At 38.3% G+C, this 17,136-nt stretch overlaps 1 protein-coding gene and 1 long non-coding RNA gene across 5 annotated transcripts in view; one reads left to right on the top strand and one right to left on the bottom strand.

Moving 5' to 3' along the window:
• The window catches only part of LOC134865408 (phosphatase and actin regulator 1-like), a 38,885-nt gene that overhangs the window by 17,270 nt on the left and 4,479 nt on the right, over positions 1 to 17,136 (bottom strand). The window contains exons 1-2 of one of the 2 annotated variants that reach the window (XM_063884898.1): positions 5,009 to 5,583; positions 2,299 to 2,454 (exon numbers count right to left, since the gene is read on the bottom strand). In XM_063884898.1, the coding sequence (XP_063740968.1) occupies positions 2,299 to 2,454; positions 5,009 to 5,285 (433 nt within the window). In that variant the 5' untranslated portion in view covers positions 5,286 to 5,583. Of the gene's footprint in view, positions 1 to 2,298; positions 2,455 to 5,008; positions 5,584 to 17,136 lie in introns of those variants that run through there. The other variant, XM_063884899.1, reaches the window with a different exon arrangement.
• Positions 10,525 to 13,028, top strand: LOC134866541 (uncharacterized). 3 transcript variants are annotated; one of them, XR_010166053.1, is made up of 4 exons: positions 10,525 to 10,617; positions 10,709 to 10,805; positions 10,989 to 11,091; positions 11,768 to 13,028. It is a non-coding gene; the product is annotated as an uncharacterized LOC134866541 (long non-coding RNA). The 3 variants fall into 3 exon arrangements; XR_010166055.1 differs by lacking the exon at positions 10,525 to 10,617 and adding an exon at positions 11,565 to 11,689 and having other exon boundaries at positions 10,652 to 10,805; XR_010166052.1 differs by lacking the exon at positions 10,525 to 10,617 and having other exon boundaries at positions 10,652 to 10,805.

The raw sequence follows: 17,136 nt of genomic DNA, 5'->3' as shown, positions 1-17,136 counted from the left end.
TGTTTTTTAATGAATCTCTGCCGAGTGAAATCTCAGTGATACCAGCTAGATGTGAGAATGTACGGAGCATTATAAGACAGCAGGATGAGACTTCCCACTGTCAGGCCCTCCTTCTTTCCTTCCTGAGCTGAAGAGAACAGACTCCCAGAGCTAGCTTTTATCTGCTTAATATCACAACACATACATAATCCTCTACTGTGCTCCGTGTCCAATTATCAGCAACAACATCTGCATGCCCAGTGGCTGCTCTGCTACCCACTGACACAGGAAACACAATCAACAGTAGGGCGACGTAGTTGACATAATATTGACTATTCAGTACACTTTGAGTGCTAACTTGCAAAAACCATGTTTTGCATAAGTAGAAAAAGGTTCAAAGTATTGGGACAGTAAGTTTAGGTCATGATCATGTGTCCAAAGCTTTCTTATGTAAAGTAAATGAATAGGATCATAATACTATTGTTGACAAATGAAAACATGGCACATAATGTTGCTGAACCTAGATCAAACCAACTGCAGCATCCCCAGATCATAGCACTGCCCCCCACAAGCTTGTGACCTTTTTTTTGGCCGGGCAGTATAATCTGATACTTTGGCAGAAAACACAGCATGCATTTAACATTTGAAAACGGGAACCTGATCATGTGCACATGATCATGTGCTACAGTACACATTATCCTAGATTTTGAAAATACATTAAACTTCAACTCGCATATCGTTTTTAAATACGTTTGTTTAAATACGCTCATGAAACCTTTGATTTCACAAATTTTCCTTTAATTGTTTGTAGGTGCGCAATTGGATTGGAAGTACTATATAACCATAAGACATTAAAGCAGGTCCATCACTATTTTTGACTCCTTTCACATGAAACAGCTGTAGATATTTGAACCATTGTTTATATGACAGTATTTATTCCTATGTGCATTGCACCATGTGTTGACCGCTGCAGTTCAAAAATCCTGGTACCACCTCCTGTCATTTGAATTTACTGCACTAGTTCACGCTTCTGTGACTTTTATACTTCCACTGCCGGCTAGAGTGCAGATCAAATTCCTCTTGTTTGGGGCTTTAAGAGTCAGGTCAATACTTCTTGCTGAAATTGAAGTGACAGTGTGTAGATGTAATGGCATCGCAGCGACTAAAGAACCTGTCTGAGCATTGGGGCTTCTTTCAACAATGCGCTTTGCCTAAAGCTTTTAAAACATTTTTTTTGAAAAACTGAAATTCCACTTACTGTAGTCTCTCCAGTGAGATACACTGCTGATATTAAAAAAGGCTTGAATACAACAAAAGTAGCAAAATAATTACGTGAGACAGCCGTATTATGCATACAAAACAAGTGGAGGACAAACGTTATGAAGAGAGCTTTATCACTCAACTCCACTGTGCATTAACACCATTGTAGCAGAAAACAGCCCTTTTGGTTTGCTCAGCTCTTCTTTGTTGTCCTCCCCCGCAACAGGGGAGATGCTGTTATTACAGAGAAAACTTGATTGCACCAATGAACACAAAACATCTACATGATTAATTCATGAGTAGACAGTACTAAAATACAGCAAAACAAGAAAGTCATGCCTCTAAAGCTTAACAAATACATATTGTAAGTCTTTTGGGTTTTGCTTAAAAAAACACCACGTTTTCAAGTGAAAATATAGCTGGTGAAATCCTGTTAGGGCCAAAACAGACCACAGCCAAACATTTTGGGAACACGAACAGTCAAAGCCTTGCTGAAGGGTAATATCAACCAAAAAGTCAAACACATTCTTAGTGCTTGTGAGACTTACTCATTTCAGGGAATTTACACCTGAAAGATGCCAATTAATATGACTTAATTAAAGCTTTTTTGTCCTGGTAGGCCTGAATACAAGTCTCTGCAGTTGCTCATATTTTTCACAAGCAAGTAGCTTCCACCCTGCAGTCTGACGAAGTGCCTGTGTGTCTCCCTGGCTGAGGGTAATATTCATGATGTTTCAGCCAAGGAAAATAACTACAGCCACATCTGAAGAGAGCCTGTCATTCACTTGCCCCTGACGATATTGGCCTGTAAGATCAAAGGAACTCCAAAGAGAACTCACAACACGAAACCCCACTGCTGCACTTTTGCTGAATCAATCTGCCGCTTTGTTCAATAACCCTGGAGACTTAAACCTTTTCTTTTTGCCAAAGTACAAACACTGAATAATATTCCCATTACCAGACAGGGTATGAAACCAGATGGTTGTTTATGATGAACCTGGCACCACATGTGTTTTTTGTGCTTATATTATCATAGTATTTAGGAAAAAAGTAACCTACCAGCAGATGTCTGCTTGAACTTCTCACTCTTCTTCTTCCTCCATTTCCAGGGCTTGAGGAGGCGTCCCAGAGTAGCAAACTTGCTCCGACGGCGGATGGGTGGAGTGTGGGTGCCGGAATCAGAACGCATGGCTGCCAGCCTCTCTACTTCCTCGGCTGTAAAGGAATAAAAAAAAATAAAAACATGGTATAGTTTAGGTGAGGATGCAGAGGAGGTGATATTCTCGTAGTCATGCAGGAGAGCTAGAAGTGAATGCAGCAGACACTTCTGCTCACAAAGAACCAAGCAGTACAAATCTGTGCCAAGTAGCCTGCTGAATTCTTGGTAACTGGATGAGGTTGAGAGTATAAACAAACCTGCACACCAGATAGTATTATGCAGGATACACTCCCAGTCAAAACAGTTCACATTGAATGGCTGGCATTAGCTTGCCAAGACACACTAACAGCCTGATAAGCACCTCATTAAGTGGAAATCTTTCTACTCCTAATCAAATTTTCACGAGGCCCAGCCCGTCAGATTTCAACATACCATTGGATACCGTATGCCAGGAATGTTAGGGATTTTATTTTTAACACATATTACTAAATGAGAAAGTGAATACATCTTATATTTGCTAAATGGTGCAATCGAGGACTACAAAAAAAACACCAACCAAACACTTGACACAAAAAAAGGAAGGAGGTATTCAAACTAAAAATCTGATACAACACACACATTTAAGTAGTCTTTTAAGTATAAAATAAGTAACACACCCTCATCTGGGCCTTCAAACTACTTAATGCAACCAAATTTGAAAAAAGAAAAAAACTAGCAAAGTATTCACTAAAACTACTACTTCATTATTCTCACTAAAAATATAAACAGCACTCACAGGATCACACGATTGTTTCAGATTTCTAAATATTATTTAATGTTTTGTCTTCTAAGCAGCAATTCAATTCCTCACTGTATCAAATGAATCTTGAAGAGACTTAATACCTGCTTTGGAATATCCATCATGTCTGTTTTGATTTTGTAATAAAAACAGCCACATTTGCAATGATATCATAGTCGCGCATAGCCAGACGTCAACATTTCGGGCATTGGAGGGTAACAATAGGTTGTAAAACAATGAAAACAGACCAATCACATAAATTGGACAGGTTTGATTCTAAGGAGAAAGGACACAAGTGAATGCCTTTAAAAATATTGGGAAAACCATTCAGAAACAGAAATGGCCTAGTGACCATGTTTTTCTTTCTTTTTGTTTTAATACGGAGTTCTGGATTTATGATGACCTCCAGCAGAGCATGTTGTATCAGTTGTCAGTGGCACTACATTGCCTCAGATTATCACCCGTGACATGATGTCAGGGAATGTGCTGGTGACTCTTTTTGAATGATTACATCACATTCACAATGTTTGCCAACATGGTCATGTCATTTTGCAGGCGAGTCACCTCCTAAATGGGACAGCAGGGTAAATAATGTGACGGTAATGCAGTCCCACGAAACATCAATTAAATGCTCCGGCGCCTCAGAGGCAACCATCTTAGCAATCCTGCCACCACAGGACTCTATAAATAGATCTACAGTCGATGCTAATTAAATCCAGTAGAGATTCAAATGACTTCATTAGAGGTCCAAAAGCTAGATAAAGACAAGAAGAAAATAGAAGGAGACAAACATCCAACAGCAAAGTAACAACCATCTTTATGTACTGTGTGACAGACACAATGATGACACACTTTTGTTCACTTCAATAACAGATATCTTTACTATCCAAACATCAGTTCACAACATCAAACACTGCTTTATTGTCCTCTACACAATGCTGAAATATATATTATATTGGAAAAAGAAGCTAGCTTTACATTTTCGGTGCATTCTAATTTCTGTAAAGATGAACTATCTGTATTTTTCTGTACCCACACAGCTGTGTGTCTGTTTGTTTGTATTTGTGCTGTGTTTAATTTGCTAAACCATTTCCAAGCAGAAAACAGAATAAACTTTGTACAATTGAAGTGCCTGGAGAAGTAATTAGTCAAAACCTTGACAAAATCCTGGCAGAGAAGAGCAAAGCTCAATTTGCATAGGAAATAACAATCTCCTCCTCCAATTATCAAGGGTGATTTACATGTGCTGCTGTTTTTTTTTTTAAGGCAGGTGATGATTTCATGACAACAGTGACTAGAGGAACACATCCCCAACATTCACCATGTAGTACACCTAGATTCTCCACTACACAACACACTGATGTGGCTGCTTTTAATTTAAAAACACTTGTTTGCATAGCAAGATGGATGATTGATGATGTAATGACACTGGCTTTGCGTAAACAGCTTGCACAGTTTCATGACATTTTAATTGCATCTATAGGCTAAAAAGGCTACATTGGAAAGCATACTTGTATTCTCACTTAAGGTCACCACAAAATACAGACCAATGTTATCATGCAAATCAAGAAGTAGCAATTGAAGTCGGAGCATAACTCAGTTCTGATCCAGTTAAAGGCAGCTTCCACAACAGAAACAGTGACTCACAGTAAACATGTAGCATATGCACTTACTGTAGAGAATATTATAAAAAGGAGGCACAAAGCACATTGAACGATGGAGCCCAGAGGCATGAACATTGCAAGATACTGAGGGAGAATAGGCTACATGCTGGATGGTAGTACCGCAGGGCTACTATGGGCGAAACCACACAAGGCTCCAGAGCTACTCACCGTCCTGTGTGTCGTTCCCGCGGCTGCAATTGCTGCAAATGTGCTTTATTTCTTTCCCGATGTGACAGTGGATCGTAAAGGGCATGTTGTTGTTGTGGTGCAGATGCTGGCCGTGCCCTTTCTTGTTGCTGAGAGACATTATTTTGACCAGGCTAAACGCTTTTTTCTTGGGTTTCTCCACCGCTACGGGCGTTTCTCGGCACCCCGTGGTAAACCAAGTGCCGTGCATGATGGTAGGCGCAGGATCCACCGTCGGGTAATTGACCGTCCTGAACATGGCGAAAACGGACCAGTGCGCTTTGTTTACGACGGTGTGGATTTAAATTAAAGGGCCATTAATTGAGTCCTACCTGACCTACTGTAAAGAAGCAGGTTCCATCGAGACCAAGTCAGTCGCTTCTCTCTGCTGTATCCCCACACCTTTACCTGAGATCACAATAATTTGCAGCTGGCCTACTTGAGCAATGCAAAAGTAGCTGCTGCTGCCGAGAGAAAAAACCCTACTGCCAGATCCAAGTGAGCTAATAATAATAAAAAAAAAGAGGCTGAGTAGTGAATGGCAGCGACTACCTCTCCCTCCCAGAGCTGCACACTGCAGTCGGTGGTAGCTAATCCACGATTAGAGGAGCTGAGCAGTGCGAGCCTGTGATTGGCTGCACCATGTGTTCCTTTTATAGGCTAGAGTGGACAGAGGTAAAAGTTACTCGTCTGATGAACGGATTCAAACAACTTTTCTTTCTCTTTGAGCAAGATAAACTACATGCTGGAGCCTTTCTGTATTCAAAAACACCAATACATACAACTAAATCCACTTTGGTAAGAAATTACCAAAAAATAGACTCAGATAATGAGTAAAAAATAATGTTAGCTAATCTGAAACACTGAGACTATATCAAATATAAAAGTAATACTTAATACTTAGGGACTATAATAAGTAAACACTGAAAGAGACTAGATCAAAAAATAAATGAAGACCTTTGGTATCTAAAAGCTTTAATGTGGATTTTGAATCGCAAAACATGATAGATAATGTTCTGTCTATGAAGTTGTCCAAAACACATACATTAATTAACCCAACATCATTCACAAAGGACACCCCTTACCCTAATCTACTCCTCTCAATGTCACTGTATTGATTGGAAAAAACAAAACATTGAGTGAGGTTTAAAGAACTCAGCTTTAAATGAAAGGGCCAACAGAAGTGAGTGCAAAAATAAAACACCTACATAATTTGGGCATGATAACAAACAAGAGCTCTGATAATTAAAATCAAAGAAAAGAAACACAGCAAATGTACACTAATCAGTGATCATAAAGCTCAATACTTCAAATGAAAGAGCTCAGAAGCCAGCATCAAATATTCCTTCTATACATCACAAATTCCAAACAACAATGTACTTGATCCCTGAAGTTACTGCGCACATTTTGTGGGTAATTGATGACATTATTGGCCAGTTAATGAGGTGACAATCATGGGAAAGATAACGGACCCAATGGCATTTCCAGTCACGTTTTCTACAGAGGAGCATTAAATGTTAGTGGGCTGGGGCGAGAGTATCTTTGATGTTCCTTCAATGAGCTGCAGCTTATTCCAGCGACATCAAAGCCTTCTCTGAAATGAGGGACAGAGGCACTTGATTTACTCCCACCACCATGCAATGCAGCAGCTGCCCTCAGTTGCCTCTTTTCAGTGCAAAATTACACTCTCATGCATTCATGTTTGGTAAAGTTTAGTAAGCAAGAAAGACACATTTGTGTCTGGAAAGCATGTCCAACAAAGATTAAGATATTAACAAGTAAAGGAGTGAAAGTCACGCATCAGGTAGATAATAATGTAGCCAATTGTGCCGGCGTGTGTGTTTGAATGAGGTAAAATGAAAGACTAAGGGGCTTTAAATAGTTATATGGCTGTCTCACTGCACTGCTAGTCTCGTAAACCAGGAAAGTGATAACCTTTCTCTCTGTGTTTACCTCTACCATTGCACATTATTCTGCATTTAGACCCTGAATTATCTTTAGATGTACTTAAGGTTTAAAGCTGGCACTGGCCTCAAAAGTATGTTGACTTATATGTGCCTTGTTGAGCCCGGGCCACTCTGGCCTCAATTTCCTATTACATAATTCTTACAAGTAACCTATTGGATAATTAAAGCAACAAGACAGACCATTTGTCAGCTGTGTGGAAGAATGGTTGTATTTGGCAGTGTGTTTACATTCTGTGTCAGGCAGAAGTACTGCAGTATGTCACTTGGTTTCATTTATCTGAGATAAATGTTGTAAGATTTAAGAGGTTAGGTCTTGTACATTTAAATCTAATAAATTAGAACAATCTCTGTTTAAATTGGACTTTTTCTTGTAGAGGAGCTTGGGTTTGCTCAGGAATTATTGCTGATGAAGGCCAATATGACGTTGTTAAAGATAAAAATGCTTGACCTGAACTAGCAGTTTTACTTGAACATAAATCCATTAATTAAACTTAATAGTCAACAAGAAAGTATTCACTTATAGTCAGATCAGTTCAATTACAATTTGGGAAAACCTCTCACCCTTGTCCTCCCTTACTCTTACTGCCTTAGAAGAAAATTCATTTGATGCAAATAATTGGAGCACTTGGGTGTTGTTTGGGGGAAAACTGCTGACCAAATGCAGCGTGTAATAATGGATTCAGTGCTGGTCTTGAAAAGCTAAGTAAGTATACTTTCCTGTAGTTGACAGCATACCTGACACGGTCACAAACTGTCATAATAAACTCAAACTGACACAATGTGTTCACCAAATCTGCTAAGAAGTATATTCCAATCCTCTCTGACTAACATCTGATGGACATGTTTGCTCAGAGTGTTGTTGTCATAAAGCCTGAGTAAATATTAGTTATTATGTACCATTTTAAAAGCAAAAAAGTGTGGTTTCTATTTCACGTTCTAGAATTAAATGTTAAATGTGTTACATTTTAGCTGAATAGCAATACAATGTATTGCACATTTTGGATCCTGTTTAAAGTTTCCCATTAATTTTGTACAGTTTATAACAAAACAATCGTACTATCTCTGACTGAGCAGCCTGTCACTACAAATCTGCTGTTCCTGCTCTCCCTGCATCTCTCTGTCTCTTCCCATCTGTCATTCTCTCTCTGCATTATTATCTCCCATGCTCCCTCATAGACATGCACAGTACTGCTTGACAAAATCTAACAAAGAATTTGAAACATGTTAAATGTGTGGGGATTTGCCTCATGTACCTTTCGTAGTTGATATACGTAGGGAAATGTGAAAGATAGTTATGCAACCATAATCTGCCAGGATTGGCTCCACCTTCAGGTTTAAGCTCAATCTTCTCAGGACAGGCAGCAGAGTAATGAGAGATGATTATGTAAAGTCAACCGACTAGAACACTTCAGAAGGAAACCGTGATGTTTTCATTTATAAAACAAATAAAACCCGGACACAGAGAAAACTAAGAAAAAATGTAACCACTTGTTTTTACAGTTGTCCAAGTCCACAACGTTGCCTCTTGACATTAACAGTCACTGTGAATATAATTCTGTCAACAGAAATGTTCGTTTAGTACTGTCACAGACTGTCAGGGATTAAGATGCTTGCGACGACAATTCCAGAAAACTAAACAGATGACTGCTTGTCCTTTCTTATATTCCCCCTGTCTGTCTTGCCCTGTCTCAATATGAGTTTTGATTGTCAGAGCAAAAATGTAACATATCAAATGGTACCTGTAATTCTGTGTGACATTCGGAACAGTCACACTGAAATGTCACATTGAAACCTATGTTTGTGTGATTTCACATAGATATGTTGAGATATTTTAATTTATTAATTTAGGAATACTTATGATCACTTGCTATTTAATGGATAACATAACAAGGACATTCAAAAGATCTGTCATACTGTTTCATAAAAATCTTGAAAAAGGTAAAACTGTGTAGAGACATTCTGCTTTTTTGCATTTAAGCGAGAAGGTAAGGTAGGTGTGAACATTCCCTGAGCTAAATAAGACTAACGTGCGTGTGCTATAATTTGGTTTTATAAAGAACAAAACAACAGTGCCAGTAAAACCATGATCTCAACACCATCACGGTAGAAAAAGGAGCCATTAAAGGCCAACAAAAATATTCCATATAAAATGTATCCAGCTATTATCTATTCATTGATTTATTCATGTTAAGAGTTGTTGTTCAAGATACAGCAAATTACAGAAAAATACTCGGTATGTTGCTATGACATTACAATTTAGACCTGCCATGTGAATACCATGCTACTACGGCGCCATCTAGTGGGGTGATTTGGTCACAATCATTTAATGATACCCTATAACTAATCAACAACAGATTCAATTCTGAATCCACTGCTAGGAGTTCTATCATCACACTACCTAATGTGTGTCACCAACAACGACTTTTGAGCTTTCTAAATGCCAGAATACCAGCATTTAGTATGCCACTATAATAAGGGAAACGTGCCTCTGCTGTTTACGCTTGTACGTAATGACGTAATGCGTGTAACCTGGGATGTCGCCTTGATTTCCATGTTTATGTTAGCAAACAGCCATCTTCATAGCTAAAATGATTAAGCCCATAACGACAAAATGAGCAAGATAATAACCGACAGTACCGAGTGTGTCAATACTCTAAATGTTACCCACATTTAGTCCGAAATATAGAAATAAATAGAACGTGTGTTTTTAGGGTAACTAAACGGCTAATGTTTACAGACACATTGTTGCATTTTTGTACTGCAAGACTATGTGGTTGATTATCACTCTAGTAGTAATCGCAGTTGTCTTTAAACTGTTAACATACAGATTTAACATTCATTTCCTCAGGTTTCCTTTTCCTCTCCTCTCTCTATCTTCTCGTCCCCCCTCTGCAGCTTGTGTCTGCAGCTCTGTGGGAGATAGTGGAGCAGGGAGCTGTGATGTACTACGGTTGGCTGGAGGAGTTCTTTACCACAGTGTTGGAAATGGTCCCTGAACTGCTCTCATACACTTGAGAGGCCAATTACGTGCAAAGGTGAGGATAAACCATGGTGAAAAGTACCTACATATCTGAAGTGTTGCAAGTTTAATACTTCACAACTCCACTCGTTTTGATTTGACAGCTGCAGTAACTAAGCAGATTTAGATCATTATTGATACAAAATATAAATCAACTAATACATTATGATATATTGCTATAGACACAGCTACCCACCAGTTCATACAGTCAACTACCAATGTGCTATAGAGGAGTCTTACTGTACTTTAAACAATTTTAAGAAATATAATTAAGTATTTATTTTTCCTTAAAAAATAATTCATTCTAATCAATAAAATATTGTGAAATACTTGTTGAATTAACTACTTAAACGTATCAAGGTCCACAAGCTATAATGTTATACTATAATGTTGACAACGGTCAAGAACCATTCAACATTAAATGTATCAGGGCCACACCTCCACGTGTGACTGAGTTGAAAAAAACAAGCCTTCCCTGAATTGTTTTGTCTATATGCCAACAGATGGTGCTAGAGTTTTGCTGCAACAATGATTTTGCAAGCCCACAGGCCATAGAGCCTCATCGGAGCAGAATGAACACCTACATCACAAACCAGGATAAAGAGGTGTCTGCTCTCGTTAAATCTCCATCAGTCTTTGTGGCATTAGCATTTACTTAGCATTTACTTACCATTTGCTTTTTTATTTGCTTTTTAGGACTTCCAGCTCTGAGGTAAAAGCGTCAGTGGCAAACCTTCTGAAGATTGTTCACACTCTAGTGGAGGATCAATGCCAGAGGGAAATTTTGTATCAGGTGAGTTGGTTGCTGCTATATCGCAAAGATTGTGTTTTAAATTAAATGATGTACATTTAGGTTGGTTAAATGTTTTTGATTGATTGCCTTAATGTAAAATCAAAATCAGTAGTCGTATAAAAAAGGATTTGGAAGTATTTAGAATAATGAAATTAAATGAATTGTTTTCTCTTTATTCTTCAGAAAAGCTTCACTACAGTGTTTGGCCCTAAATATGACTCAGCTCTACAGCTCTAAATTCCTCTTCAATATGCAGAAGCTGCTGCCTGTTCCAAATCTTGAACAAGTGGGTACCTGACAAGCCGTTATTCTTGGACAAATAAAGCAAAACAACAGCCAAAACACTCACTAAGTAGAGTGACTACAGTGCCACACAAATGTTTATATAGTTATTCGTCTTACTTGTTCTGTACAGAGCATGTACATTTAAGCTGATATGCTCTACTCTTGTAAGAAGATCATTCTTCACTGCAGTAGCACACTTGTGAAAATACGATTTGCAACCTGCATGAATATTATTTCCTGCCTTTTATCAACTTTTAATTTGCATCAATGTATATATGTGAGGAAAAATTACAATTTCCACTCCTCTGGGAAATGCTGAAGGACATTTTTAAAGCATTTAATTATTTGAGGCAAGTTCAAAAAGGTTGTTACAATAATACGGAACTAAGCTGTGTGTAAGCATAACTGTAAAGCAGAGATGGAAATGGAATGGAATATCTGAAATTGATTTGAACTGTTCTGCTTAATTTCAAGACTTCCCATTGGCTCAGTCTCTCTCCTTCTATATTGATAGAGTGTGTGGACTTCATGAATCAACCTAAGCCGCTGAATACACTTATTCAGCCTCAAAAACATAATGGCCACACGTGTTTCACAAGGTAGTACTTATTTGTAATTGTCTTTCTTCTGTTAATGTTTCTGAAAATAATTTGTGTTTTCTTTTTCTTTTTCTCAAGCCTTGTCTGCTTCTGGGGATGATTGCATACTTTCCAGCCTATCCTATCACCTACCAAATGTAGACAATGACGAAGGTGATTCACTTGGAGGTGAGTCCAAGAAGGATAAAAGTAAACACTTTAAAGAGATAGGCTTTGATTTAAAGAAGAATATGTGCTCTGATTTAAAGAGGGATATCCAAAGAAACGATTAGCAGAATGTCAATGATCCGACTGAAGACGAACGAGCCACCATTGAAGGTATACTTCAACCTTTTGATGAAATTGAATCGAATGAGGATGACAACATGGAAAAAAGATTGTTCCAGCATCTGAAAAAAGGCTTTAGTACATTCTCAAAAATCTTCAAATATCTTGTTTGTGGATCACATTTTGGTTCCGCTACAAAACTAAAGAAGCATAAGACTAACCATAGTGGTCGCTGTACAGACACAGTGCTTCTGCATGCCAAAGCTGCTTTTTTGAGAAGATACATTTACATCCCATCCAGACAATACTGATTCCAGAAGTGGGATAAGCTTTCACCATTGGCAAGTGCCACAACAAAAAACCCATCAAATCGGAATAGTCTTACAAACTATGAGCAAGTTAATGCCGACTCTAGTTTTGTTTATTATCTTTCTGGCAAGGTTTATTCTTAGCCAAAGAATTGTCACAAACATCAGAGGACTTGTGAGCATGATGGCAAACAACAAGCAGAAACAAATACACAATGTTCCGTAAGCTTTGCTCATCACTCCAAAACAAAGCTACTTGATAAGACCAAAGAGTCTTTTCCTAGTGAAACTGTAACTAGGCCTTCAAATGTTGTTCCCCAAGAATCAATATTTTCCGACACACCACAAAAGCAATGTGTAAAAGTAGCAGTCGTGTCAAACAATGCTCCATATGTGGGAAAATATTTACATGTTCTGCTGTGTTGACTAGGCACTTGAGATGCCACACTGAACAGAGACCTTATTATTGTTCTTATTTTGGGAAATACTTTGAGAGCTATGAGGAGTATAAAGCGCACCAGGAAAATAAATGCAGATTTTCCAACCAGCTTTCACAGCTCAATTCCTCGAACATTGCAAATAAAAATAATCAGGAGAATACACTTCTTTCAAGTAGTATAACTCAGTTCGCAAAAATCCCAGGTGCATCTGCCAACTCGCAGGCTTAGTCATCTGTGACATGTTGGAAACGTGGCCAGGGTTTTATTTACTACAAGGACTTTGAAAAGCACCAGAGCAAATGTACCAAAAGTCCTCATCAAATGAAAAAGCGAATAAAAAGAAAACATTTGGTTATCAAGGCTTGTCATTACTGATCACTTGACAAAACCGGTGTTAAGGGAACTTCTGAAATGAAGGAAAGTGAAACTCCAAACATCTGAACCACCACAGATAATGCAGATGGCTCCCAGACCAAAGTGCACCCTGTTTGAGGAGAACTATTCAGAAACGCACCTCATGAAAATAAATTATTCCAACACACATAATGTTAGAGGTTCATACTCCTGTGTTTTCAGCAAGATAACTTTTGTGAGGTTGATCGAACTGGTACGACATAAATCAAAACAACGTTTGCATGAGTGCTCTGTCTATAAGAAGTGCTTGACTAAGCCTAGCCGACTAATTGATCATGAGATAGTACATACTGCAACTGTGAAACCCTGCATCTCTGAAACGTGCGGGAAAAGCTGTAAATCCCTCTGTCATCTGAATCAGCACACGAACAAGCATAAAAAATGCAAATGCATACATATCAAACATGTACGACACATTCTCTGATCACTTCTCATACTGTGCATGTCAGGACCTTTAGTCTGATATTGTGAATGATGATAATCCACTGAGAACAAAAAGAGCCTTTCTGCACAGAGTGTATCAAATCATAGGCTTTTGTAAAATGGCTGATGTGTACAAGGTTTCTCCAAGGGCTACAAGAAGCTCAAGGCTGTGTTATAGAAGGAGTAGATTCACAATTTGGGTTGAATCCAATCCAAAGAAAATAGCACCTTGTTTTGCATTATGGGGTTGGAGATGAAAGGATTTGTTAACAGTAAATCAGCTTGCTACTATTTTGGTCATTTCACTTTTTATTTCCATTCAGGTCTATTTTATTGCATATACAGTATTTCTAATACATTCACATATGCTGTATTGTTCTTGAAAAACAGTGATGGCTTTAAAAATGCAATTGGCCCTCACAATGTCCAAATGCTGTAGATCACATCTTAACACTGCTATTGTGTTGTTAACTTGCAATGAAATGTAACTTGGGCTTGGTAAATGATTTAGGTGGTAAATCAATTATTGTAGTCCTTAGTGCTTTATATTCTGTTGATCAACTTATCGATTATGCCATAGGTTCAGCATCAAAGTATATGCACATTTAACCTTGTGCAGTAGCTTACTGTTGCAGAGTAAATATTGTTCCACCAGAGAGCAGTGGTGCTTCAGGGACTGACTTCTATTCCTCAGCTAAAGTCAAACTATATTTTAGTTGCAGTATCAATAAGATCATTAAATCTTTCACAGTCTACATCCCAACACATTTTGGATGAAAACATGCACAACGGTCAAATTGAAAATGATATTCGGACTACAGAACACTTTGTTTTGATGGTTATTATGTATGACTGTAATCTTTTTAGTTGAGAGGATAAATATGCAACTAATGCTAAGTCTTTCATAACACATCAATGTTTGTCTCCCAGGTTTCATCTAGTTATGTCTGCAGAGCACAGACAAACCCTCAGTTTGGGATTTTCCACTTTGTCTATTTTTCCACTCTTTCTGCTAATTAAGAAGCAGTGTTGCAGTTAAGGTGACAGACAGCATCCTTTTTTAGGCGGGGAAGGAACATGTCTAAGAATGGCACAGTAGTGTTGCAAAGAATTTTGTGTTAATTCTGTTTAATGAAATAAAATGCATTAAGGGGAAAAGGGAACACTGAATACGTTTCTATTCCCAGTCTTTTCAAAGGGCTTTGGACAGGATGTGCTGAGCACATTTTGGTTTAATAAGGTTCGGTTATATATGTTCACAAAATCTCACTAGACAAGCAAGCAAGCAAGTGAAAATGGAAACAGAAGAATTCTCACAAAATAAAAGCAATCTCCAGTGTGCTCTGCAACGCACTGGTAGGCAGACTGCACCACTCCTCAGGGACATTGGCTGTCTGCAGAGACACTGAGATTTTTCTCAGACTGAAACAACTGTGTCCTATTCCTGATGAACACCACAGTATGGAGTGGACTTTCATCTTAAGAGCTTAGGTCCCCTATGTCCTCTTATGCTTTCTAAAGTTAAGACTAATATCTGTCGGGCTCAAGAACAGGTTGCTTAGCAGTATAAAACATGTCACATCAAAGGGTTTTCGCAGTTATTAATTAGCAGGGTCCAGTTGCAGGTGCTACTATAGAATAATTCCCCATTGAACATTATAAAATAATCCATCCGGTATGGGAGTCCTTTTAAATCTTCTAGTTTTGATACAACAATGTCTCTTGATCAGATTGATTTAATTCTTGATACCAACTACCCGAATACAGACTAAAATCTATTGGATTATAAAAAAAACCCCACAATATTAAGCTTTTTAAGTAAGATCTCTATGATCTCTAAGACATTATACAAGTAAATTGTATGCATCAAGGGACCTTAGTGCATGTCATTCCCCAAATATCACTTATTTCCTGTCAACATTCTACTGCAACTAATACAACAAATTAAAACCAAGTTTTGGCCATAGTAATATTAATATGACTATTTCCCAGACATTTTTAACATGCATTGCAGCATTTCATGTTGTGCTTTTTATTCACAGTGTGCTTTTTGATTCTACCATACATTTGTGTTTAAAATGTACACATAAGGCTTTAAGTATTAAGAGTAAACATTGTATCACTGCAGTTATTATGTGATGTGACTACAACAGAAATTCTGCATTGTAAGATATGCTAAATAAATGATGGGGGCAAAATGTCCCCTTGGTTCAATTGTGTATAATAATTATGCCTCTTCAGATCCCAGTCATAAACAAAATGATTCCTTTCAGACAGAATAACTGTCTGACAATTCTGGGAATAAATAACCAAAATGTTCCATGTCGAGGCAAACACCTCTGATTCCTTTAAAGAGCTCCACCTGAAAAAAAGGTTTTTACTATAAAACATAATCATCTACTCCTTATTGACTATAGCAACAAGTGAATGGGACTGTTGGTTTGACATCTTGATATCAAACACGGAAATATCTAAAAATATGTTTTTATTATAAGATATAAAATGGCATTTGCATTAGTTTTTTTAATTGACAGAACATTCGACAGTTAACATGGTTTGAGTATTGTATAGTGTCATCAAATATGGTATAAAAAAGTTATTTTCTCCCAACCTCATTTAATTAATGAGTTTGGGAAGTGCAAGAGCCAAGATGTTTTCTTTTTTTCTTCTTCCTGACTGATCATTAGAATAGGATACAATTTTAAGGGACTGCTGAGTGGTGCAATGCAGCTTTGATTGAATTGAGTCCCAGGTTTGCAGCTGTGTTGAAGGGATTCTGACTCTGTAAAGTCTCTTACTCAGCAGAAATGTCCTAAAGAGCTGGTGCACTCTGGGAGCTGCATGGTGACGCCAGCAACAAATGCCATCCTCCAGACATACATCATATCCAAATAATGGATGCCCATCACAGCCCCTGCCTGACATGATCTTGCTGAGAAGGGATCTGACCTACCCATCTCTGACAACATACTGCAAAATAGGAGCAACCTCCTTTATTTCTTTGTCTAAAACAGATTGCATTGCATGTTGCTTTAAATTCTGAAAACCAGCATAAGAGAGTTATAGGGGTTCAGGCGGAGTGCTCTCCTCCAGTGTAATTGGTTTTTGGCGAGGCTGCCTTTCAGATTGCAGTGGTATCTTTGCCCCTCTCTGCCTGATCTGCCACCACTCTTACTATAAATATGACCCATAAGCACATCATCATGCTTTCTTCAGCTTGGGAGGCTTTTGAAAGAGGAGTAATTTTTCAGCTGGCTTGTGGAAAGCATATCACAGCCAGGAGCCTTTTGCACACTTCCAAGTGTAGGAAAAGGCGAGAGAAAGAGACAGAGATGAAAGGAAAGCAGAGAGAGAGGGACAGAGCGAGAGATTCTGAGGGTGAAGCTTTCTGCAAGCTGTTAGAAGACACCTGCCTGTCGTCTACTTTAAAACATTGAGCTGCAGAGGTTGGCAGATTTCTGGCCAGGCGATATTGATGGTTGATTGAACTTATGCAGCACAAGCATCCAGTAAGTATCCTGGTTATAACATAGCTATTTTTGCCCTGATTTTCCCACTCATGTTTTATTCAGACCTGGGATGCTTCACAAGAAGG

The sequence above is a fragment of the Eleginops maclovinus genome, chromosome 6 (genome assembly GCF_036324505.1).
Source record: "Eleginops maclovinus isolate JMC-PN-2008 ecotype Puerto Natales chromosome 6, JC_Emac_rtc_rv5, whole genome shotgun sequence".
NCBI classification, from domain to species: domain Eukaryota; kingdom Metazoa; phylum Chordata; class Actinopteri; order Perciformes; family Eleginopidae; genus Eleginops; species Eleginops maclovinus.
This window is presented reverse-complemented; position numbering and strand designations above follow the sequence as displayed.